This window comes from Acomys minous, assembly GCF_964271855.1.
Source record: "Acomys minous genome assembly, chromosome: 17".
Lineage (NCBI taxonomy): Eukaryota > Metazoa > Chordata > Mammalia > Rodentia > Muridae > Acomys > Acomys minous.
In genome coordinates this window covers 7,601,741-7,620,826 of record NC_140500.1, presented here as the reverse complement: position 1 = coordinate 7,620,826, position 19,086 = coordinate 7,601,741, and the positions used below count along the sequence as shown (strand labels likewise).

Sequence of the window (19,086 nt, the reverse complement as noted above, 5' to 3'; positions counted from 1 at the left end):
AGTAATTCCTCAAATGAAACACACACACGCGCGCGCGCGCTTAAAAAGGCTACTTAATTTATTTTACTTTTTTATTTTTTGGATACCTGAAATGTTCATTTGATGAGCTGGCAAACAACTCTATTTTACTGCACATTTTCACTGAGCTCAAAATTGGGAATTGGAGGCTAACTTCTTACAGAACAATTCAGTAGTACTTGAGTCATACGGTAGGTGTTTTCACAAATGAAAATCTCCCATTGCTAGGTGAAGGGCAACAATTGAGACGATTCCAGAAGTTTGGTGTTCTTCACCTACAGAATGAGGAGAGGGCTGCTGGGAAGGTCCCCAAAGGCAGCTTCTACCACAGAGAGTTTAATATGTAGGTGTGGTAACAGTGACACAGTGACACAAAACCCAGGAAAGTTTGCCTCTAGGCTTTCAAGCACAAACTACGTGGTAAATACTCAAATGAACTAAGTGTGGGCTTCCGGGCACCCGTAGTCCACTCTACGTGGAACGAGCGCCGGAAGTGACTGTGAGCGCAGCCGTCCTTCCGGGTAGACGAACACTTGTACCTCTACCAGTGCACAGTTAGCCCCCAGTCTCGGGGAACATGGAGGCCGCGCGACCGGCGGGGACATTCGTGGTGATAGGAGGCGGCATCGCCGGCGTCACGTGTGCCGAGCAGGTTCGTGAGCGCGGTTCCGTCCGTTCTGGAGGCTGTAGACGGGGATGCGGGAGGTTGCGGCCGGACCCTTTAGGGGGGGCGTCTTCCGGCCCTTCGCCACGCCCCCTCCGGTGTGCAGCTGCTGGGATGCTGCGCTTGGCTCAGCCCGTGACCTGCGGGGCCTGAGGCACCGGGAGGAGCAGAAAGTCCTTGACTGGCTGGGAAGCCAGAGCCGCATTGTGTGCATACGAACATGAGGCCTTGGCACTTGGGCAGAAAATTTACCCACTTTTCATATTTCCTTCACACTTGAAATTTAGTTTCTTGATGCGTGCCAAGTCCTTAGTGAATAGTGCAGATGCAACCCTGAACTCCCAAAATAAAATTTCATATCCAGCAGAATTTGTGGGGCAGAAGAATACAAATGGAGACTGTGTAATTATGATAAGCAAGTGAATCAGACCTGTTCATATGTGTGTATTACAAAAAAGGACTTTTGTTGCCATAACAAACCACAGAAGTCACCAGAAATAGTAGAGGGAATTTACATGTTTCCACTTTTTAATCTTTGGTGCTGCATCTTCTGTTTACCCATCAAGTAAAGAGCTCATCTTCCAGGCAATGTACTAAGGGTTTAGTGGTCAGATGTAAACAAGTCACAGCAGAAACGTAATCTTAGGAGTATCTGTGAGGAGTTACTGGTGAGGGGTCAGTTAAGTAAGGTAAGAGGTAAACTAACTCATCCAAAACAGAAAAGGAGTGAGGTTTACCAGGTAGAGAAGAAAGGCAAACTCCACAGTGTGGCCTGCAGTGGGAAAGGCACAACAGAATTTGCAAGCAGTAGAGCTGCTGAGAGACAGAAGCCAGGAAGACTGGCAGAGCTCAGACCACCAGGGTGTTCTAGCACCGGTGTTTAACAAACATCTACAAACAGGTGGTTTTGAGCTGGGGAGTAAAGTGTTCAAATGAAAGCTTGTGAAATGTGGTTGGCTGCAGTGCTGGGGTGGCAAATAGCTGACGGCTGTTGAGCCAGGGGGCCTAAATTGTAGATGGTCTTCAGTCAAGTTTTGAGGACTTGATCCAATAATGGAAATATAAGATGGCAGACTATGAAAAGAAAACAGAGATAGAAAGGGCGATTATGTAGTCAAGTGTAGGAAGTTCAAATAAGTAGAATCAAAGGACCCTTATACGTCCTGAGGGCATAGAGATGCTGAACTTCATGGGCCATGAGGAATGGCAGGCAGAGGGACAAAAGCCAAGAGGAGCAAGTGATTGCCCTCCAAAGTGAGGAAGAAAGGCGGAGATAATGAAACAACAGTACATTAAGTCTTTGCATTTTGCTGTGCTAATGTTAAAATGGCTTTGTCTTCCCCCAAATGTGTACTATTCAGAAAGGAACTGCTGTGGAAAGTTATGCTGAAATTCTGTTTCCTGTTGGAGACTTGCTTTAATTTTATCCTCAGTGAAGACGAGTGAAAACATTGTAACTTGAGTAGAAGTAAACAGTTTGTAATTGGCTGTAAACTTTATATTGGTGTGCAAAATAAGCCAGCCAAAGATACAGCTGTGGTGATTTCACTGGTTCAGGTCTTTGGAGACCTTTGACATGAATGCATTGCACATTTTATCTCTATGGGAGTTCAGCCTTATCAGTGCGGTGCCATTATGAACAGCACTTAGAAACAGACTTTTCCTTGAGAAGCACTGAAGTTTATTAGCTATAGTGCATTGCCACCATAATGATGTTGTTTAGCTGCCTAAAGCTATTTCTCTATCCTTTTGCTCTTTTTTAAACTCAGCTGGCTATTAGCTTTCCAGCAGAAGACATTCTCCTGGTCACAGCCTCTCCTGTCATCAAAGCAGTTACAAACTTCAAGCAGGTGAGATACTCCATGGAACAGCTAAGTATTTACAAAGAGGAAAGCACTGCCCGCCCACAGAATCTCTTGGTTCCTGTAGATTAGATACAGTTATTTATAACTGAGTTGGGACATTCTGAAGTGTTTCTTAACTTTCATCTCCTAATAAGGCAAATGTTACTGTATGTAATTCATACACGTCTCTGGGGTCCTTGGTAAATCAAAAGAATCCAGAAAGTTCCTGAGAACAGCCACACAACAGTCACACAAGCTGTGATCTGCAGGGTCTGTAGTCCGTACACAAACTGTGGAGTCTGATCGTTAGGGTCTGAAGAACTGTTTGTGGTTAAGGAAATGGCAGCAGAGAAGGACAGGGTTTGGACAGAAGATGAACCACTGCACAGAAATCTTAGCCAGAAGGACAGAGAGACTTCAAGGAGAAGGCGATGGTTTAAAGGACATTGGGGAAGAAGGCTCTAAAAAGTTACCTGACAAAGAGAGTGGAGAAGCTGGAGCACAAACAAGAAAATAGAGCATCTGTTCAGTTAAACGCCAGTTGAGTAAATTGTGCTGGTTGACATTTTTAGAGGCCAGAAAAAACTAAGTGGCGGAGTGTGAGGACAGACAGGGGAGCTGGGAGCATAAGTGGCAGAGCCCAGAGCTCATACTACTGTATAATGTTTGTGTGAATCCAGTTTGGTTGGTTGGTTTTTGGGTTTTGTTGTTGGTGGTGGTTTTTTGTTTGTGTGTTTTGGTTTTTTTGTTTTGTTTTGTTTTTTGTTTTTGTTTTTTTGGGTTTTTTTGAGAGGGGATTTCGAGACAGGGGATTTCGAGACAGGGTGTCTCTGTGTAGCCTTGGCTGTCTTGGACTCGCTTTGAGGACCAGGCTGGCCTCGAACTCACAAGGATCCTCCTGCCTCTGCCTCCCGAGTGCTAGGATTAAAGGCGTGCGCCACCACGCCTGACTGCTAATCCACATTTTATCAACATGACCAAAGGCCTGACAGCATCAGTGTCAAGGGACAAAATAGGAGAAAAGAGGGGTCAGTCCATGGTAGCTCATTGCTCTCCAGCCTGTGGGAGCTGGAGCATCCGAGCCAGTGTGTGGTAGAGCAAACCGCCACTTCATGTAGGCAGGGAGGCGGGGAGGGGAAGCTCTGAGTTGCAGTCCCCTCCCCAAGGAGCCTGAGTCCCCTGCTTTAGGCTCCACCTCCTAGAGAGACCGCCAGACCTTTAAGTTGTGGGTCTTTGGGGGATATAAGAGATCAAACCACAGCAGTGCAGTGGCTAGCCTTATTTGTGAGTGTCAAACAGTATTGTATAAGACAAAGGAAATAGCTCATTAAAGTGTTCATTTAAAAGTTCTGTTTGATCTCACAAAGGTTTCTAAAGTACTGGAAGAATTTGATGTTGAAGAGCAGCCAAGTACCGCGCTGGAAAATCGCTTCCCCAACATTAAGATCATAGAGTCTGGAGTGAAACAACTGAAGGCTGAAGAGCACGTAAGGCTTTCGCTTGTTAAACGGTATTTTTATCATGTTAAATCCCAGGTTTTTGCCACCCTTCTTTTTAACATACTTCTGTCACCCCATTGTCTAATCCCTTACATTGTGTAGCCCAGAGGCCTCAGGCCCGTTATTAGAAAATGTAGCCTCTGGGCAGAGTCCTTTGATTAGTGCTTTGGTTTACACCTCTCAGACTCTGTCGGTGTTTATATAACAGCCACTGTGTCCTGGGTGCAGCACGAGGTATCTGGGTATAGAGCAGGAATCACACGGGGTTTGGTCCTGCGGCTGTCAGTGTCCTGGGGAGGGTGGACATTAAGAGTGTGTGAGTCTATTAAAATAATGTGCAGATAGTACAGTCGTGGAATTAATTACATGAACGCCCAGATGGCTTAGATCCACTGAGACGTCACAGAGGAAATGCCGTGCTTGAACTGAGTTTTTTAAAGATGGAGTTGATAGTTTTTCAGGTAGAAAAGGACAGTCTAAGAGCTGTAGACACTGAAGAAGGATAAACGGGCGTGACGATAATGAGTCGGAGGGATGGGGTGGAAAAGGAGGCTGGGAAGTAAGCGTAAGCACAGAGATTGAGTGAGGGATGCCAGGCTTACTTTATAGCCGCTTGAAATTGTAAAGATGTGGATGCTATAGAATTTTAAGTAAGGTATATCTAACAATAATGTTGAAGACAAAGTGAGATGGAGCAAGTACATCTTTCCCAGTCACCGATTATAGCCCAGTTGCAGCTGCCCAAAACAGCGTAGGGCCTGGATGACAGGCACAGTATAATTGGAAAGCCTCACCAACTCCTCCACACGTTGTTCCTCCTCACAGATGAGGGCAGGTGGGGGTCTTGGGGATGCTGTATCCTCATGTGAGCTTCAGGATCGAGGGACAGGGGCGTTTATAGTCATTTCTGTCAGCAGCTCTAAGTTATGAGTAAAACACAGTTCACTAAAAACAAAGGTAAGGTGCCCTGTTCGCAAAAGACAAAAACTCTGAACCCCAAATCGCAGCAAGTACTCCCTGTATGGAAACAGCCTAGATAATAGCACGGTTATTTTTACAAGTGGGAGTGAGCTCTCCAAGGCAGAGTAAACAGCGGCACTTGCAAATCGGAACATCTCTCAGTGACATCCAGAAGCATCCTGTGCGTGATTACAGTCTACATCTCTTGCACGTCAGCTGTCAGCGTATAGGGATGCTGGCTTCTGGTCTCGTGTGCCTCAAGCTCTCCCTGTACTCCTGACTCTTGCCTCAGTTCTCAGTCCTGAGGTAACAGGTGTGTCACCACCATGCCATCTCTGACTTCCGTGGCTACTTGTAAAAAGTTAGCAATAACTGGTAAAAAAAAAAAAAAAAAAAAAAAAGGTTTTGCATTTTAAACCATCTAAATGCGAATTGGTTTAAAACTTTGGTCCGGGATACAGAGAAACTTCATATCAGCCTTCTGTTTGCCAGACCAAATTGTGCAGGAAGGCTGGTATGAAGTTTCTCTGTAAACTGCACTGTTGGATTATGGGAAGTGAGCACTGTGACTGCCAGACTTTACAAATCACACACCTGGCACAGATGTGAACCTAGTCACAGTCCACATCCTCACAGTGGCAGGTACTTATCAGTTGTTTGCTTTCTAAAAGGTACTAGTTAAATGTGGATTTTCATTCCACATTAAGGAACAAAATCAGCAGACTTTTGTAATTTTAGACTCAACTGGTGTTGAAATAACTTTAAAGCCAGGGTGCACTAGTTTTCAGGGTTAGCATGTTTTTCATGTGAATTAAAATACCACACTCCGTGCTGTGCAGGAGTGGTGTTTGTGTGTGTGTGTGTGTGTGTGTGTGTGTGTGTGTGTGTGTGTGTGTGTGTGTTGTGTGCAGCTGCACACCTGTGATGTGAGCATTTTGGGGGAAAGCAAGAAAATCAGGAATTCAGGGTCATTCTCAGATACACAAGAAATTAGAGGCTGGCATGGGCTATGTAAGACCCTGTCTCAAAAACACAACCAAAAGCTTTTTTTTAAATGTACATATTTTAAAGAAAATGCACACATGTAAAAATTTTCACCAGTAAAGCTAGGAAATACTAGTAAGGTGATCGTTCCTCATGTTTATTGATTAAAAATACCATTTTTATACATCTAATATTTTATTTTTAAAAAGATAAATTATAATTTCACCATGCACTGATCATTTGAACCTGTAATAAATACCAAGATTAGTAAGGTATAGCATAACTGGAATCACACACCCTTCTAGTAACTTCCTTGAAGATAAAAACAATCTTCATTGATGTTTTGGGGGCTCATGTTAATTTGAGGTAGGCCTAATTCTGAGAGTCTGTTAACCAAGCGCCCTTGTTTCAGAGGAGGAAGACTAGTGTGTATTGGATTCTGCACATGGTTTATGGCCAATGCTTAGCCTGATAATGCAGTCACTGTGACTGAGCATGGAGCATGCCCATGAGGCAGCCTGTGGTAGGTCTTGGTTTGCTTTGTTTCAACCCTCAACCTTTGCCCTCTGCCTTCTGCCTTGTGTTTACAGTGCATCCTCACAGAAGACGGCCATCAGCTTGTGTACAAGAAACTCTGTCTGTGTGCTGGAGCTAGGCCAAAGTTGATCTGCGAGGGAAATCCCTGTGTATTAGGAATTCGTGATACGGACAGTGCTCAGGTAATGTCCTAAGGGTCGGTCTACGAACGGGAAAGTGGGGTTCCCTTGTGAATCAGAGTGCTTCCCTGGCCATTAGCTCCTACAGTGCACAAAGCATGCAGCTCTACCCACCGTTCAGAGGCCACACAAGGACTGTGCTTTACTATTGCCACTTCACTTTGGCTAATGCCAGAGCTGACATCCTGTTCTTTTGGCTGTGAGACTCAGAGATACAAAGAGGAAGAGATAACAAATGCCTTGGCATTACGCTTTATATCAACACCTGTTCACCACTCCATGTTGGAAATATGAGATTTGCAGCTAAACAATGTAACAATTATTTCCCCAAAGGTAAAACAAACCGAGATTTCCCAGTAATTCCCCAGCATAAAATAATTATATTTGCAAAGTCGTTGTGAATGGAATCCTAGAACTCGCTTGGCTTGTTGCTCTGCTCTGTAATAGGCGGAGCCGCCCAGTGGGTGGAGTCCTAGAACTCACTGGCTTGTGTCTGCCCTGTAATAGGTGGAGCCGCCCAGTGGGTGGAGTCCTAGAACTCACTGGCTTGTGTCTGCCCTGTAATAGGTGGAGCCGCCCAGTGGGTGGAGTCCTAGAACTCACTGGCTTGTGTCTGCCCTGTAATAGGTGGAGCCGCCCCGTAAGCCTGCACTTGCATCCATGCAGCATGGCACACCTTTTTTAATAGTCAGGGTTTAACACCTGTTCTTACCAAGGAGCTTGCTGGGTTCAGCTCCACACCCAGCAAGGATGTAACGACTTCGCGTTTATATGACCCATCTCCTTTAGAGTGGCCCACGATTTTCTCGAGGCTGCAGTTCTTGCCTTAGTTCCTTGGGAATCTAGAGGAAACTTCGGCAGAGCTTCTCTTGAAGTTGGGCTCGTACTCCCAGAGCACACCTGTGACTGCCTCAGGGTGGCTTTCTAGCCCACGAATTCACTGACGCCTCAGGAGGTTCCTGTGACTCCCAGGAGACCCTGCTACAGAGACAGCTGCGTGGGGGAAGGGAAGGCAGGCAGTAACAACTGCAGGGCAGACAGGCGTGTGAAGGGGATTTGTGTTAGTGTTTCTGTATACATTGCATAGAGCACTGACAGATCTAGACAACAGCACCGCACGCTACAAGATGGGAGGAGGATGCGAAAGGCTTGACGTTCTTATTCTAGGCTAGTGGCCAAGTGCGCCCATGTGTAGCCACTGTAAGGCCGTGCTTGTCACCCTCCCTAATGCTGCGACCCTTTAACACAGCTCCTCATGCTGTGCTGACCCCGGCCAGAGAGTTATTTCACTGCTGCTTCATAATTGGAATTTTGATACTGTTATGAACCATAATATAAATATCTAATATGTGAGCCCTGGGGAAGCGTTGAGAACCACAGTTCTGAGGTGAACACCCAGTGTGCGGTGTGTTGGTTTAAATGTGTGCTTTCCATCACTGTGCCCGGCTCATTATAGAGCTCCCTTAAGGCCTATGAGAACCTGAGTCAATGTTAGTCAGTGATATAATTTTTTAATCAACTTAATGGCAGTGGTGACTTAGAAGGGAACAATGAATTCTTTGTTCTGATGTCATTCTTAAGTAAGGGACACCTGTACTTCTGAAAGTGCCAGAAGGAGCGCCACAGGCTACTCTGAGCTCATATTAATTTTTTTGGGGGGGGCGTGGGAGGCAGGGGGTGGTAAGCATATGACAGAAAGTGTTAAAAAGAGGCATTAATTGTCATAAAATGGTAAATTTCTTCAGTTAATATTAGAATTGCTCTGTCCCTGCTATTTTACAAGCTTTTGTGTATGTTGCATCCCATCATTCTTAGAGAAACGCTGGAAGAAACAGTGGTTTTGTTCCTCTTAGTGGACACCATGGAGCAGAGGTGGTTAAGTTGCTTACCCCAGTCATCTTGTTAATAACTGCTAAAGCCAGTTTCTCTGTGTAGCCCTGGCTGTCCTAGACTAACTCTGTAGACCAGGCTGGCCTCGAACTCACAGAGATCTGCCTGCCTCTGCCCCTGAGTGCTGAGATCAAAGGCGTGTTCCACCATACCCCGCCATATCCATTTAGTCTTGATCTATGTCCCCTGCTTCTCAATCCTGAGAACTGTAGGAAGTGAGGGACTCCGCGGAAGCCTGTAACCAAGACCTGCTGCTAAAAGTAAGGGCTTCAGCCACAGACTGGGTGTCAGGTGGTCCAGGAAGTGTGTCTTGCTGAGGCTCACAGTGACAGAAAGGCAAGGGAACTCACAGAGGTGCTGCTGTCACCAGGGATGACTGTGACATCCTAGGCACAAGGGGAGGGAGTGTCCTGGCACAGTGGAGTAAGTTTTATTTTGTTGTTCTCCTGTAAATCCTGCAAAATGCCCATGTTTAGACTATTTTCAGTGATGCCTATACTCAGTCAAAATGCTATCTCATTATTTCTCCCTAACACAGGAATTTCAGAAACAGCTTACCAAAGCCAGGAGAGTTATGATCGTCGGGAACGGTGGCATTGCTCTTGAGCTAGCGTAAGTCTGTCTCGGATACTAAAGGAGCCTCTGAGATTCTATGGTTATTGGCAGATGACAAAGCATATCTTAAAAGTCAAGCGAAATATGCATGCCCCACACATATTTTCAGAGAGAAAGCCCACTTTATTATTTAGCTCTTGTGGAACCCCAAGTTGCAGAAATATTCTTCTATAAATATATAAGGTTTGGAATGTGTTGGACCTGGGCATGTTTGACTCATGTTGTATTCTACAAGTGTACACTGTGTAATAATCTACGTACGTGTGCCTTTAGCAGTTTCTATATGACCTCTCTGGTTGGCAAAACCCAGTATTTGTTATGCTGATTAGGATGTGTGTTATTCCTAGGTCTTAATTGTGGTTTGAAAAAATGAGAGCACATTAATACAAAATATTTCCATCTTAAGATGTTTCAAGTTTAGTAAACACTGAGAACTATTCCTCTATAAACTGCACAAAACTGACTTACTTTCCTCATGAGTTTTGCCTGCTGTTGTGCCTGACAAGGAAGAGGTCATTTCCATGCTAGAACATTTGGTTCAAATCAACCTGTAGTTTAAGCAAATTTGACTCAAAACAAGGAATTCTCAAGTGTTTGCTTATGGCATCCATTCCAACTCCCAGCTTCGAGTACCTGTTCTTAGAGAGCAGCCACCCCACAGGACAGTTCTGAAGCTGCCTGAGTACTGAGGTGTCCGTCCTTCAAATGAAAGACGGTTGTGGTGCTGTGTGGGGAAGCTAGTCTACCCGAAAGCTGGGCTGAGTGGAGAGGTGAAGGGGGACCACACACATGTAAGGGATTTCCTCCCGGGTATTTCCTGAAGTACCCTATAAGATACCATTACCATAATTTTCTGCATAGCATTTAGTGCTCTCCTGGTGTCCTTTAGGAATTAGTTATTGAGTAAACTTACAGTTTGTATTTGGCAAGCTGGAGAAAGGTCTCACACCATGCTGTCCTTGATGCTGTGATCTGAGTCTTCACTTATGATGAAAAGTGACACCCAGTCCTTCTGCTCTTTGTCATCCCCATGTCCCATAGGCTAATTCTGCCCGCTCAGCACTCCTTTACCTTAGTCACTAGCCCGCCTAATTTCCCAAAGTAGGTTGGTGCTTTCCTTTTCAAAGACACACAACAAATGATTTTCATAATTTCACAAAATCATAACACCTATTATATCTTTTTCTAGAGTGTTTTTTCAAGTAGAAGTATCTCCCTGTGTGATGATGTCACCAAGCCTTGCTGTCTTGCTGAGAGCATTGTTAGCAGTATGGGAGAGGATTAGCAGGTGCTTCCCGAGGGAGAGCAAGCACAGGAGTCCCTCAGAGTTACATCTGCAATGTGGCCTGCTAGTCATTCATGGGAATGTTATGCCACACTGACATGTTGTATGCTGTAACGTTGCTTCTAGAAATATTAATGAAATACAAAGAAATTTCCAATTTATAAAAAGAAAAGTATTTTATAGCATGCCTACACTTAAGTGAACTATGAACTGTGTTACCCATGTATATGTATTCTGCTTTCTGCTGATGAGCAATGCCATGTAGCCTGATTAGCATCAAAACAATGTCCTCCCAGTAATCAGAAACTCAGTTAGTATGAATCCTGCCTGGGTGGGCGGAGGAGTCCTTCCCACATATAAGAATGTGTGACTGTCAGGCTATTGGTTGGTCTTGAAAAATCATCCTGACAGCTTATAAAATAAAATTGGCAGTACTTTACACTATAACAACGGGGCGTGGGGGGCAGATGGAGGGGCAAGATGGCTCAGTAGGTGCAGTGCAAGGTTGATGACGTCAATTCAAGTCCAGAACTGACCCATAAAACAGTGGAAGAAGAGAGCTGACACCAGTGTTGTCCCCTGACCTAGTCATGCATACCATGACACATACATTTACACAGACACAACATAACATTTTTAAAAAGAACTGTCCCAACCTCCATGTGCATGCTATCACAGGTGCACCTACATACATGCTCTGCCAGACAAGAGTAGAGATAGTTTTTTTTAAGTGTTAAAAATCAGTACATTAATTACACTATTACTATTGTAAAATCCAAGTGTCCTATAGTAGGAGGGCTACATATCCAATTTGTTCAAGATTGTCCATATATACATTAGTTGTACCATATATACATTAGTAACTAGAGGTTACTAAATATCAGAAAATATCTGCAAAATTATGTGACTGCCTGAATTACGGTGGCCATCGGGGAGCAGCTGGGATGCACACAGCATTTTTAGTGTCCAAACCTAGACGAACAGCATGCCGGGAGCCTGGTTAGCCGGAAGGGTGGCCGAGGTCAGCTCGCACTCCCAGGGCCCTGGTTTGCTCCCCCTAAGATCCTTGATCTGTTTCTGAACGGGATCTCTTTTTGGCTAGACGGTTTGGGCAAGAGAATTTAAAGCAGGTGGTTGTCCTTCACAGCTGCCTGAAGATGTTAGCTGCAAATCTCCTCCCACATTTCTCGTGTGAGCATCTAGAAAAGTCCCAGAAGGAAGCAGTGTTTTGGTGCTGTTAGGTCATACCATCCATCCATCTAACCATGACTGCTTCCCTTGCAGCCAGATAAAGTGCTACAACCGCTGGAGCGCGTTACGTGGCAGTGTTGGCTCCTGAACACCAAAGTGACAGGGTGACGCGTGTTTTTTGGTTCTTTCAGTGAAGTGGATGAACTTGCTTTTGTGTTTATTCTACTTTAACTCTTGCTGTTTTTAAGGTGAACTACACTCCTCTGTAGTTTGCATTCTTTACTTCTGCTCCACAGAACAGTTGTTACATGCAGTGATTTCCTACAGGCAACTGTAACATTCCTCCTAGGTATGAAATTGAAGGCTGTGAAGTGATTTGGGCCATAAAGGATAAAGCCATTGGGAACACTTTCTTTGACGCAGGTGCGGCAGAGTTTTTGACTTCCAAGCTCATGTCTGAAAAATCAGAGGCTAAAATTGCTCATAGAAGAACTGTGTACACAGTGGATGGTAAGTGCAGTGTCTGGCTTGTTTCAGTCCCAGGTGGATATACTTTTTAAAAATACACATTCAAAGATGTATTTTTTTTAACTATAATAAAACTCAGTAAAAGTATTTAGGAGGCAGGAATATGGATATTTATTTCTACATCTCTATAGGAAATTTTCAGAGTAGAAAATATATGGGGGCTAGAGAGACGGGGCGATGGTTAAGAGCACCTCCTGCATTTTCAGAAGACCCAAGTTTGATTCCCAGTAACCACATGAAATCCACAATTGTTGTTCCAAGGCAGTGGAGTATCCTCTTCTGGCCTCCGAGGGAACCAGGAGTACAAGTGGTAGACAGACATACAGGCAAGACATCCATACATGCTTTTTAAAAGTATAAAAAGGGGCCTGGTGGCATGTGCCTTTAATCTCAGCACACAAGTGGCAGGCTAGACCCAATCGCAAAAGCAAAATCTGAAGAAGTTTTTTAAGTTAATTAAAAATAGGAAATATACACCTAGTATAAGTGGTAATTATAAATTAATTGACTGTCCTATTTGCATCTTGTCAGACAGTTGCTACAGCTGAGCAGTGCCCATGACTATTTTCTACACAATCCACTGAAAACAATACCATTAGTTTAATTGTAATAACCTTACAATTTTCTAAAGTTTGGAGAAAATACAAGTTGACAGAATTTAAAATCTAGTAGTTAATTTTTGCACCCTTTAAATTGTCAAGTGTGGGACACTGAGAAGACATAGTGGATGTTTACAGACCATGTGTAGGTGAAAGGTCACCTGCTCTGTAGCTCTGTCACAGAAGACTCAGTGAAGAGAGCTGCTGCCACAGTGATGGTGTCACCGTGCTGTGTGCCTGCCACCGTGCTGTGTGCCTGCCACCGTGCTGTGTGCCTGCCGATGAGAGTCAGGACACGGAACAAAGGCTTGGAGATACCTGACTGTCTGCCCAGCCGTTTTAAAATCATCTGTGTTCATTTCCTAGGAGGAAAAAGGGAAACCAGAACCCAAACTAAAGCTGATTATGTGGGCAGTGCCCTCGGACCAGACTGGCACGGAGGCTTAGATCTGAAAGGAACAGAAGAGGTATGTTTCCATAAGCCAATGAAACCTGTCTAGATGACACGTTTCTGGGTCACTTGACTTAAAATATACCATTCAGGAAAGGTTCTCAATGCCACTGTCCCAGATGGCCATCCCAAATGGTGAATGTGAAATTTGTGTACAACAGCTATTCAGCCTTCTTTCTAACTGCAGAGCTGGAGACACGTATGTGCAGGCTCAGGGATAAACCTCAGTTCCCGATCTCCTACTAAATACCACTTAGAAGCTCATGTTGCTCTTACAAGGTTACTTTATATAAGTCCTTCAGCACACGCTGCTGCCCTGCCTGTCTCACTGGTGCTCTCTTTGTGAGACAGCCAGGTGGGCGTACTGAAGCTCTGTAAATGTCATGTCCAGGCTCCCTCATCAATTGCCATATTATATTTCATAACAATGTCGTGCTTGACCTTTCAGGTGCTGGATAGATCCTGCTCAGTCCTGTTCCACTCGGGCTCTGAGAGGCTCACTTGGAAGCACCAATGTGCTGTATTTACACTGTACTGTAATGTCACTGTCCATGCAGGCACTGTCTGGATCCTGCTGACCTCTACTTATTTTGCTTTCAGTTTTCTCACAGTATCCACATTGAAACCAGATGTGAAGTAAAGAAAATCTACCCTCAAGAGGAGCTTAAGATTGTGAAGAAGAAGCCCTTGGCTTTTCCAAAGGATCATGATCAGACAGCTCCAGCTGATAAAGGTAGAAGGCAATTTGTGACTCCTTAAGTTATCTTGCTATGTCTTAAACTGTGCAGTTTCATGTAAAATTCAGTCAAAAAACCATCAGTAACTCCAGACCGTCATGTCACTACTCACTGGATAAGTTTTCTAATAAATTCCATGTTACAAGGCTTTCCATTTTCTTTGGGATGACAGTATTTGGACCATCATAACCCAACCCATTGAGTCAGTAGTATTTCACAGATCAACACAAAACGCATTCATAAGTAACATGACTTCTAGATCAAATTTTAACATCTGTGTGCTTGGGATTCCAGTGCAGATCCCTGATCTTATTCTATACGACCTCTAAGGACTCCTGCGCACACACAGTCCTGTGAATTATCAACACTGCAGTCAGGCCACTAATGTTGTGGCGTCTTGCAGTTTTTGTAGGACAGGGGATACTACAGCCAGGACTGGGAACAGCGAGGGGAAACATCAAGAAGTAAGAGCAGGACTAAATGCTGAGTGACACAAAGGGTTAATCAAATTTTCTTCTTTTTTCTTCTTTAAAGAAATGTGGCCTGTGTATGTGGAACTGACCAATGGGAAAATATATGGCTGTGATTTCCTTGTCAGTGCTACCGGAGTCACACCAAACATAGACTCCTTTCTCCATGGAAACAATGTAAGGTGAATTCTATCCACTACCAATTTCTTATAGTCCTAATCTTTATCCTGTGTAGGTTTCAGTCAATCATTTTAGTGTAAGCTGTAACCTAAGACGGCAGCAACAGTGGCTTATGTCTGACTTGATTTACGGTATTCTCTTCTACTTAGCATCCTTAAGCAGTTAACATCCAGCTTAAGTATCACCTGGAGACATAGTGTCCAGTTTGTTTATCTAAAGCTCAGTGAGAGACTGACCTGTGCATATTGTCAAGAGTAAGTCTTATAGATTGTTACAGTAGCATTTAGCATTTGAAGTCTTAAGAAAGAATGCTCTTCTGCCTAGGGCTGGGTGAGCATGACTATTGGGTATTTTTGATACTGAAATTCTAGGACATTTGGCTCTGTTCAGTAGGCACTGAACACTGGACATTCTGGCCAGGTGGCTGCACTCTGCAGCTGCTTTGATCTTCTGATCAGAGCTTGGCATTTGTTAGCATGGACAGGCCTGACTGTCTTGCTCGTTAGAATGAAAAGTCACTTTCTAGTTTTGTCATCCTTATATTAACGAAAAATTGTTTAGTTTGATCTAGGAGAAGATGGCGGCCTGAGAGTGGATGACCAGATGCGCACATCACTTCCTGACGTCTACGCTGCTGGAGACATCTGCACTGCATGCTGGCAGCCAAGCCCAGTCTGGCAGCAGGTGAGCCTGCACCTCTGACAGTCCATGTGACAATACAGCAGGTAGCACCAGTGAATCCAGTTTTCTGTTCCAGCTCTCCTGCTTTATTAAGGTGGAAGCCGTCAGTGCTGACTTCTGCTGAGTAACTAGATTCCCACTCTAAGTCACTTGCATTACAGTAGACTGAAATGTTTTAATTTAGAAAGAGCTGTGGGTGTTGCCTTTTTCTTCTGCTTAACCCCTCCAGAACAAATTACATCTTTAATTTATGTTGTAATTTGATACAGGGAAAAGCAGCTCAAAATAAACAGAGACCCCTTATTCTGAATGAATCTCATAGTTTCATTTCTAATTTACATAAAACCACCTAACTTGCTTTCCATCACCCACAATGCTGACAGACATGCATTTCAGGTTCAATGAACTCTGTCAGGTGTTTCCAACCCATGGCCAACAGGCTTGTACCCAGGGCAGCTATGAATATAGCCTGGCATAAGATTTGAAGCCTAGTTAAATATTATGAAGTGCTCATGATTGTTTTAAAACTTGTTTGTTCAAATCTCCAGTGTGAACGTTGCAGATGGTATCCAGCTGCAATGTCAGCAGTCAGACAGGCCTGCCAGCTAGTCCAGCACTGTGGCATCGCAGGCTGCTTCGGATGCCATTGCGGCTGTTGCTATTTTCTGTATGCTTTGCAGCAGACCCTTTACTTCTTCAGGGCTTACAGATCTGAGTTAAAGTAAACTCTCTTCTAGACATGCTTAGCACTCACACTGCAGCTGTGTTAGGGGATATTAATACTTAATTGATTTATAAGTTTAGTAAAATTAGCAGTTATTCTTTAACCAGCTTTATGCCCAAATAACCACACAGAGAGACTGGGTTCTATTTAATTATCCTAGAGCATAACACTGAGCAATAATTACTCCATCCTAAACCTCCAAGCTAGCATAGCTTCTTCCCATTCAGACTCCCACATGAACTTGATTTTTACTTATATCCTAGGTCCACATGCATCCCTCCTGTCCTTCCTGCTCTTTCTCTTCCCCTCACTGGACCAGGATGTCCCACCCTATTCTCTGTATTGCTCAGCAATGGCTAGTTGGTTTTTATTGGCAATACAGAGAACAAATGGTGACATGTTTTCACAAACTTCAGACAGGAGATGCTTATACTAAACATCACAATCCAGTGTCCAGGTTAAAACCAGGTAGCGGGCATAGAGAAATCAGCACTCGAAAGAACCAGGGTAAACTGTCCACTATCCACAAGAACATCATGCCAACATAGCTGTGACCTGTACAGACTGTCAGCCTTAGGTACACATAGCCACACAGGGTGGACAGAGGGAAACTAACCACTGAGAGCCAGCCTGCTCTCCCAGGGGCCACGGGACAGTAGTGTTTATTTCAGGTGAAGAAACTTAAAAGATCAGAAAAGTTAAATAAGTAAACAAATTAGTATTTTACTATCCTATGGCTCCCAAGGCTACTATTTCTGTCTTCTATAAGGAGATTTAAAAAATACTCTGTAGAAATGTAATGAAAACATAATGAAGGGGAGAGAGAATTTGAGGACACTTCCCGGAATCAGTGCCTAAAGTCTCAGCCTTGTCTGACCAAGGTCAGCTCAGAGACTGTCACTGTCTGGTGCTAAGAAGCAAAGGCACTGGAAAACAGACAGACTTTGAAGCACAGACTGATGACATCTTGTTCTCACCTCGTAACACCTAAAATGCTTCATTACATGGACATTATATTCAAACATACAGTTCTTGTTTGATGCACTAATGTAGAACTAGCAAATACCATCTTGACAGGTGTTCACTTGTGATCACTAAAGATAATACTAGATAAAACTCATCGGAAGTACACTTCAGAAGATGTGTAAGATTGAAACTGTAGGGCAGAGGAAGTAGTTGTAGTGAGTGTAACTCTTGCCACACAAGTATGAAGACCAGAGTCTCTGAGTTCCCTGAACCCATGCAGAAGCTGGATTTAGCATAAGCTGCTGTAACCTAGTCCTCCTACTGCGAGGAGAGGGTCCCCAGTGAGCCAGGAGGCCAGCCAAAACGGCCAGGCGGTGATGGTGTGCACACCTTTAATCCCAGCACTTGGGGGGCAGAGAGAGGTTCCAGGCCAGCCTGGTCTACAAAGCAAGTCCAGGAGAGTCAGGGTTGTTACAGAGAAACCCTCTCCACCTCAGAGTAGAAGGCATCAGAAGTAACAAAGTATCGTTTCCTGCTGTTTCAGATGAGACTGTGGACACAGGCTCGGCAGATGGGGTGCTATGCAGCCAAGTGCATGGCCGCAGCTAGTCGGGGACACTCTGTGGACATGGACTTCAGCTTTGAACTGTTTGCTCATGTCACAAAATTTTTCAACTATAAGGTAAGATGGCTAAGGGAATGAATACCCTTTTTGCTTGAAAGTGTGGTAACCATGGCTCTTTTCTTAAATAATTATAGTTTCAATCGTGTTATCAAAAGTGACATTTTGGATACTGGAAAGATGGCTCAGTGATTATTGCTAGCCTTGAGAGGACCTGAGTTCAGTTCCCTGCTCCCACATTAGATAGCTCAAAGCCACCTGTAATTCTGAGGGATCTAACACACACACACACACACACACACACACACACACACACACACACACACGTTTACTGCTTTCTCTTCTGTTCATTCTGAGGTAAGTCTCAGTTCCTTATTACATCTTTGGGGGGGGGGGTTGTTTCAAGACAGGGTTTCTCTGTGTAGCCTTGAGACCATGCTACCACAGAACTCACAGAGGTACCTGCCTCTGCCTCGTGAGTTCTGGGATTACAGGCATGCACCACTGTGCCCAGCTTTTTATTAAATCTTTAAGCCATGACTCCAGGACAGTGTGGTTCACTTTGTGTCCACATGTCTGTATGCATGTCATTAGACATTCATAAAGACTGGAGAGTGTCACCCACACAGATCTGTTTTTAATGTTAAAACATTAATGATGAATATGTCCCTGATATTTTTCATGTGACTGTAGCTGTGCAGCAGTGTTGTCTACAGAATATGCTCATACCATTCAAATGTTCTATTTGGGCTCCTCCCACTGTGAAACTCTAAGGAACAGTTTTTTCTGTCTAAACTATCATGACCCAGATAACTTGGACATTATGTTAATTGGGAGGAGTTGAAGGGAGCTAATTAGAAAAATGGCTTCTTCATTCTGATGCAGGTTGTGTTGCTGGGAAAATACAATGCACAAGGCCTGGGCTCAGATCATGAGCTAATGCTGAGGTGCACCAGAGGACAAGAGTACGTCAAAGTCGTCATGCAGAATGGACGCATGATGGGAGCTGTCTTAATTGGTGAAACTGACTTAGAGGAAACATTTGAAAATTTAATTTTAAACCAAATGGACCTTTCATCATATGGGGAAGATCTCCTAGATCCTAATATCGATATAGAGGATTATTTTGACTGAGATTGGAATTTCTCTACAAACACATGAGGAGAAAAGAACGAACTGGAAACTAACATCTGCACTGAGTGAATGACCACACAAGTCAAGAATGCAGAAGCCAGATTCGTGGTAGGAAAATTAAAGAAAATTCTTAGGATGAACTCAGTTTAATGACTAATTTGCAGATGAATGTTCCTAATACAGAAGTGGCAATAAACCTTGACTCATACAAGTACACTCGATACCAGGTCTTTCTTTGCCTGAACATCCAAGTAAGGCCGGGGTTTCAGGAGGCTTGCTGTCTTGATTTACTAGGCTGTACAGAACTTTCTTGCTGATACGCTTGGAA

At 44.0% G+C, this 19,086-nt stretch overlaps 1 protein-coding gene across 1 annotated transcript; it reads left to right on the top strand.

The window, feature by feature from the left end:
• Window positions 1–504: 504 nt before the first annotated feature.
• On the top strand, window positions 505–18,972 carry PYROXD1 (pyridine nucleotide-disulphide oxidoreductase domain 1). Its single transcript, XM_084766687.1, has 12 exons — window positions 505–670; window positions 2,452–2,532; window positions 3,894–4,013; window positions 6,560–6,688; window positions 9,114–9,187; window positions 12,016–12,176; window positions 13,160–13,260; window positions 13,845–13,977; window positions 14,516–14,628; window positions 15,193–15,315; window positions 17,547–17,684; window positions 18,510–18,972. Exons 1-12 carry the CDS (start codon window positions 596–598, stop codon window positions 18,756–18,758), a joined length of 1,497 nt encoding a protein of 498 aa, XP_084622813.1. The 5' UTR covers window positions 505–595; the 3' UTR covers window positions 18,759–18,972.
• Window positions 18,973–19,086: the final 114 nt, after the last annotated feature.

Bases quoted from the DNA above. Each gene is read 5' to 3' on its own strand.
- PYROXD1 (XM_084766687.1), top strand. From the start codon at position 596: ATGGAGGCCGCGCGACCGGCGGGGACATTCGTGGTGATAGGAGGCGGC. The intron at 12,177-13,159 runs GTAAGTGCAGTG...TTCATTTCCTAG, and splicing joins AACTGTGTACACAGTGGATG to GAGGAAAAAGGGAAACCAGA. The intron at 13,978-14,515 runs GTAGAAGGCAAT...TCTTCTTTAAAG, and splicing joins GACAGCTCCAGCTGATAAAG to AAATGTGGCCTGTGTATGTG.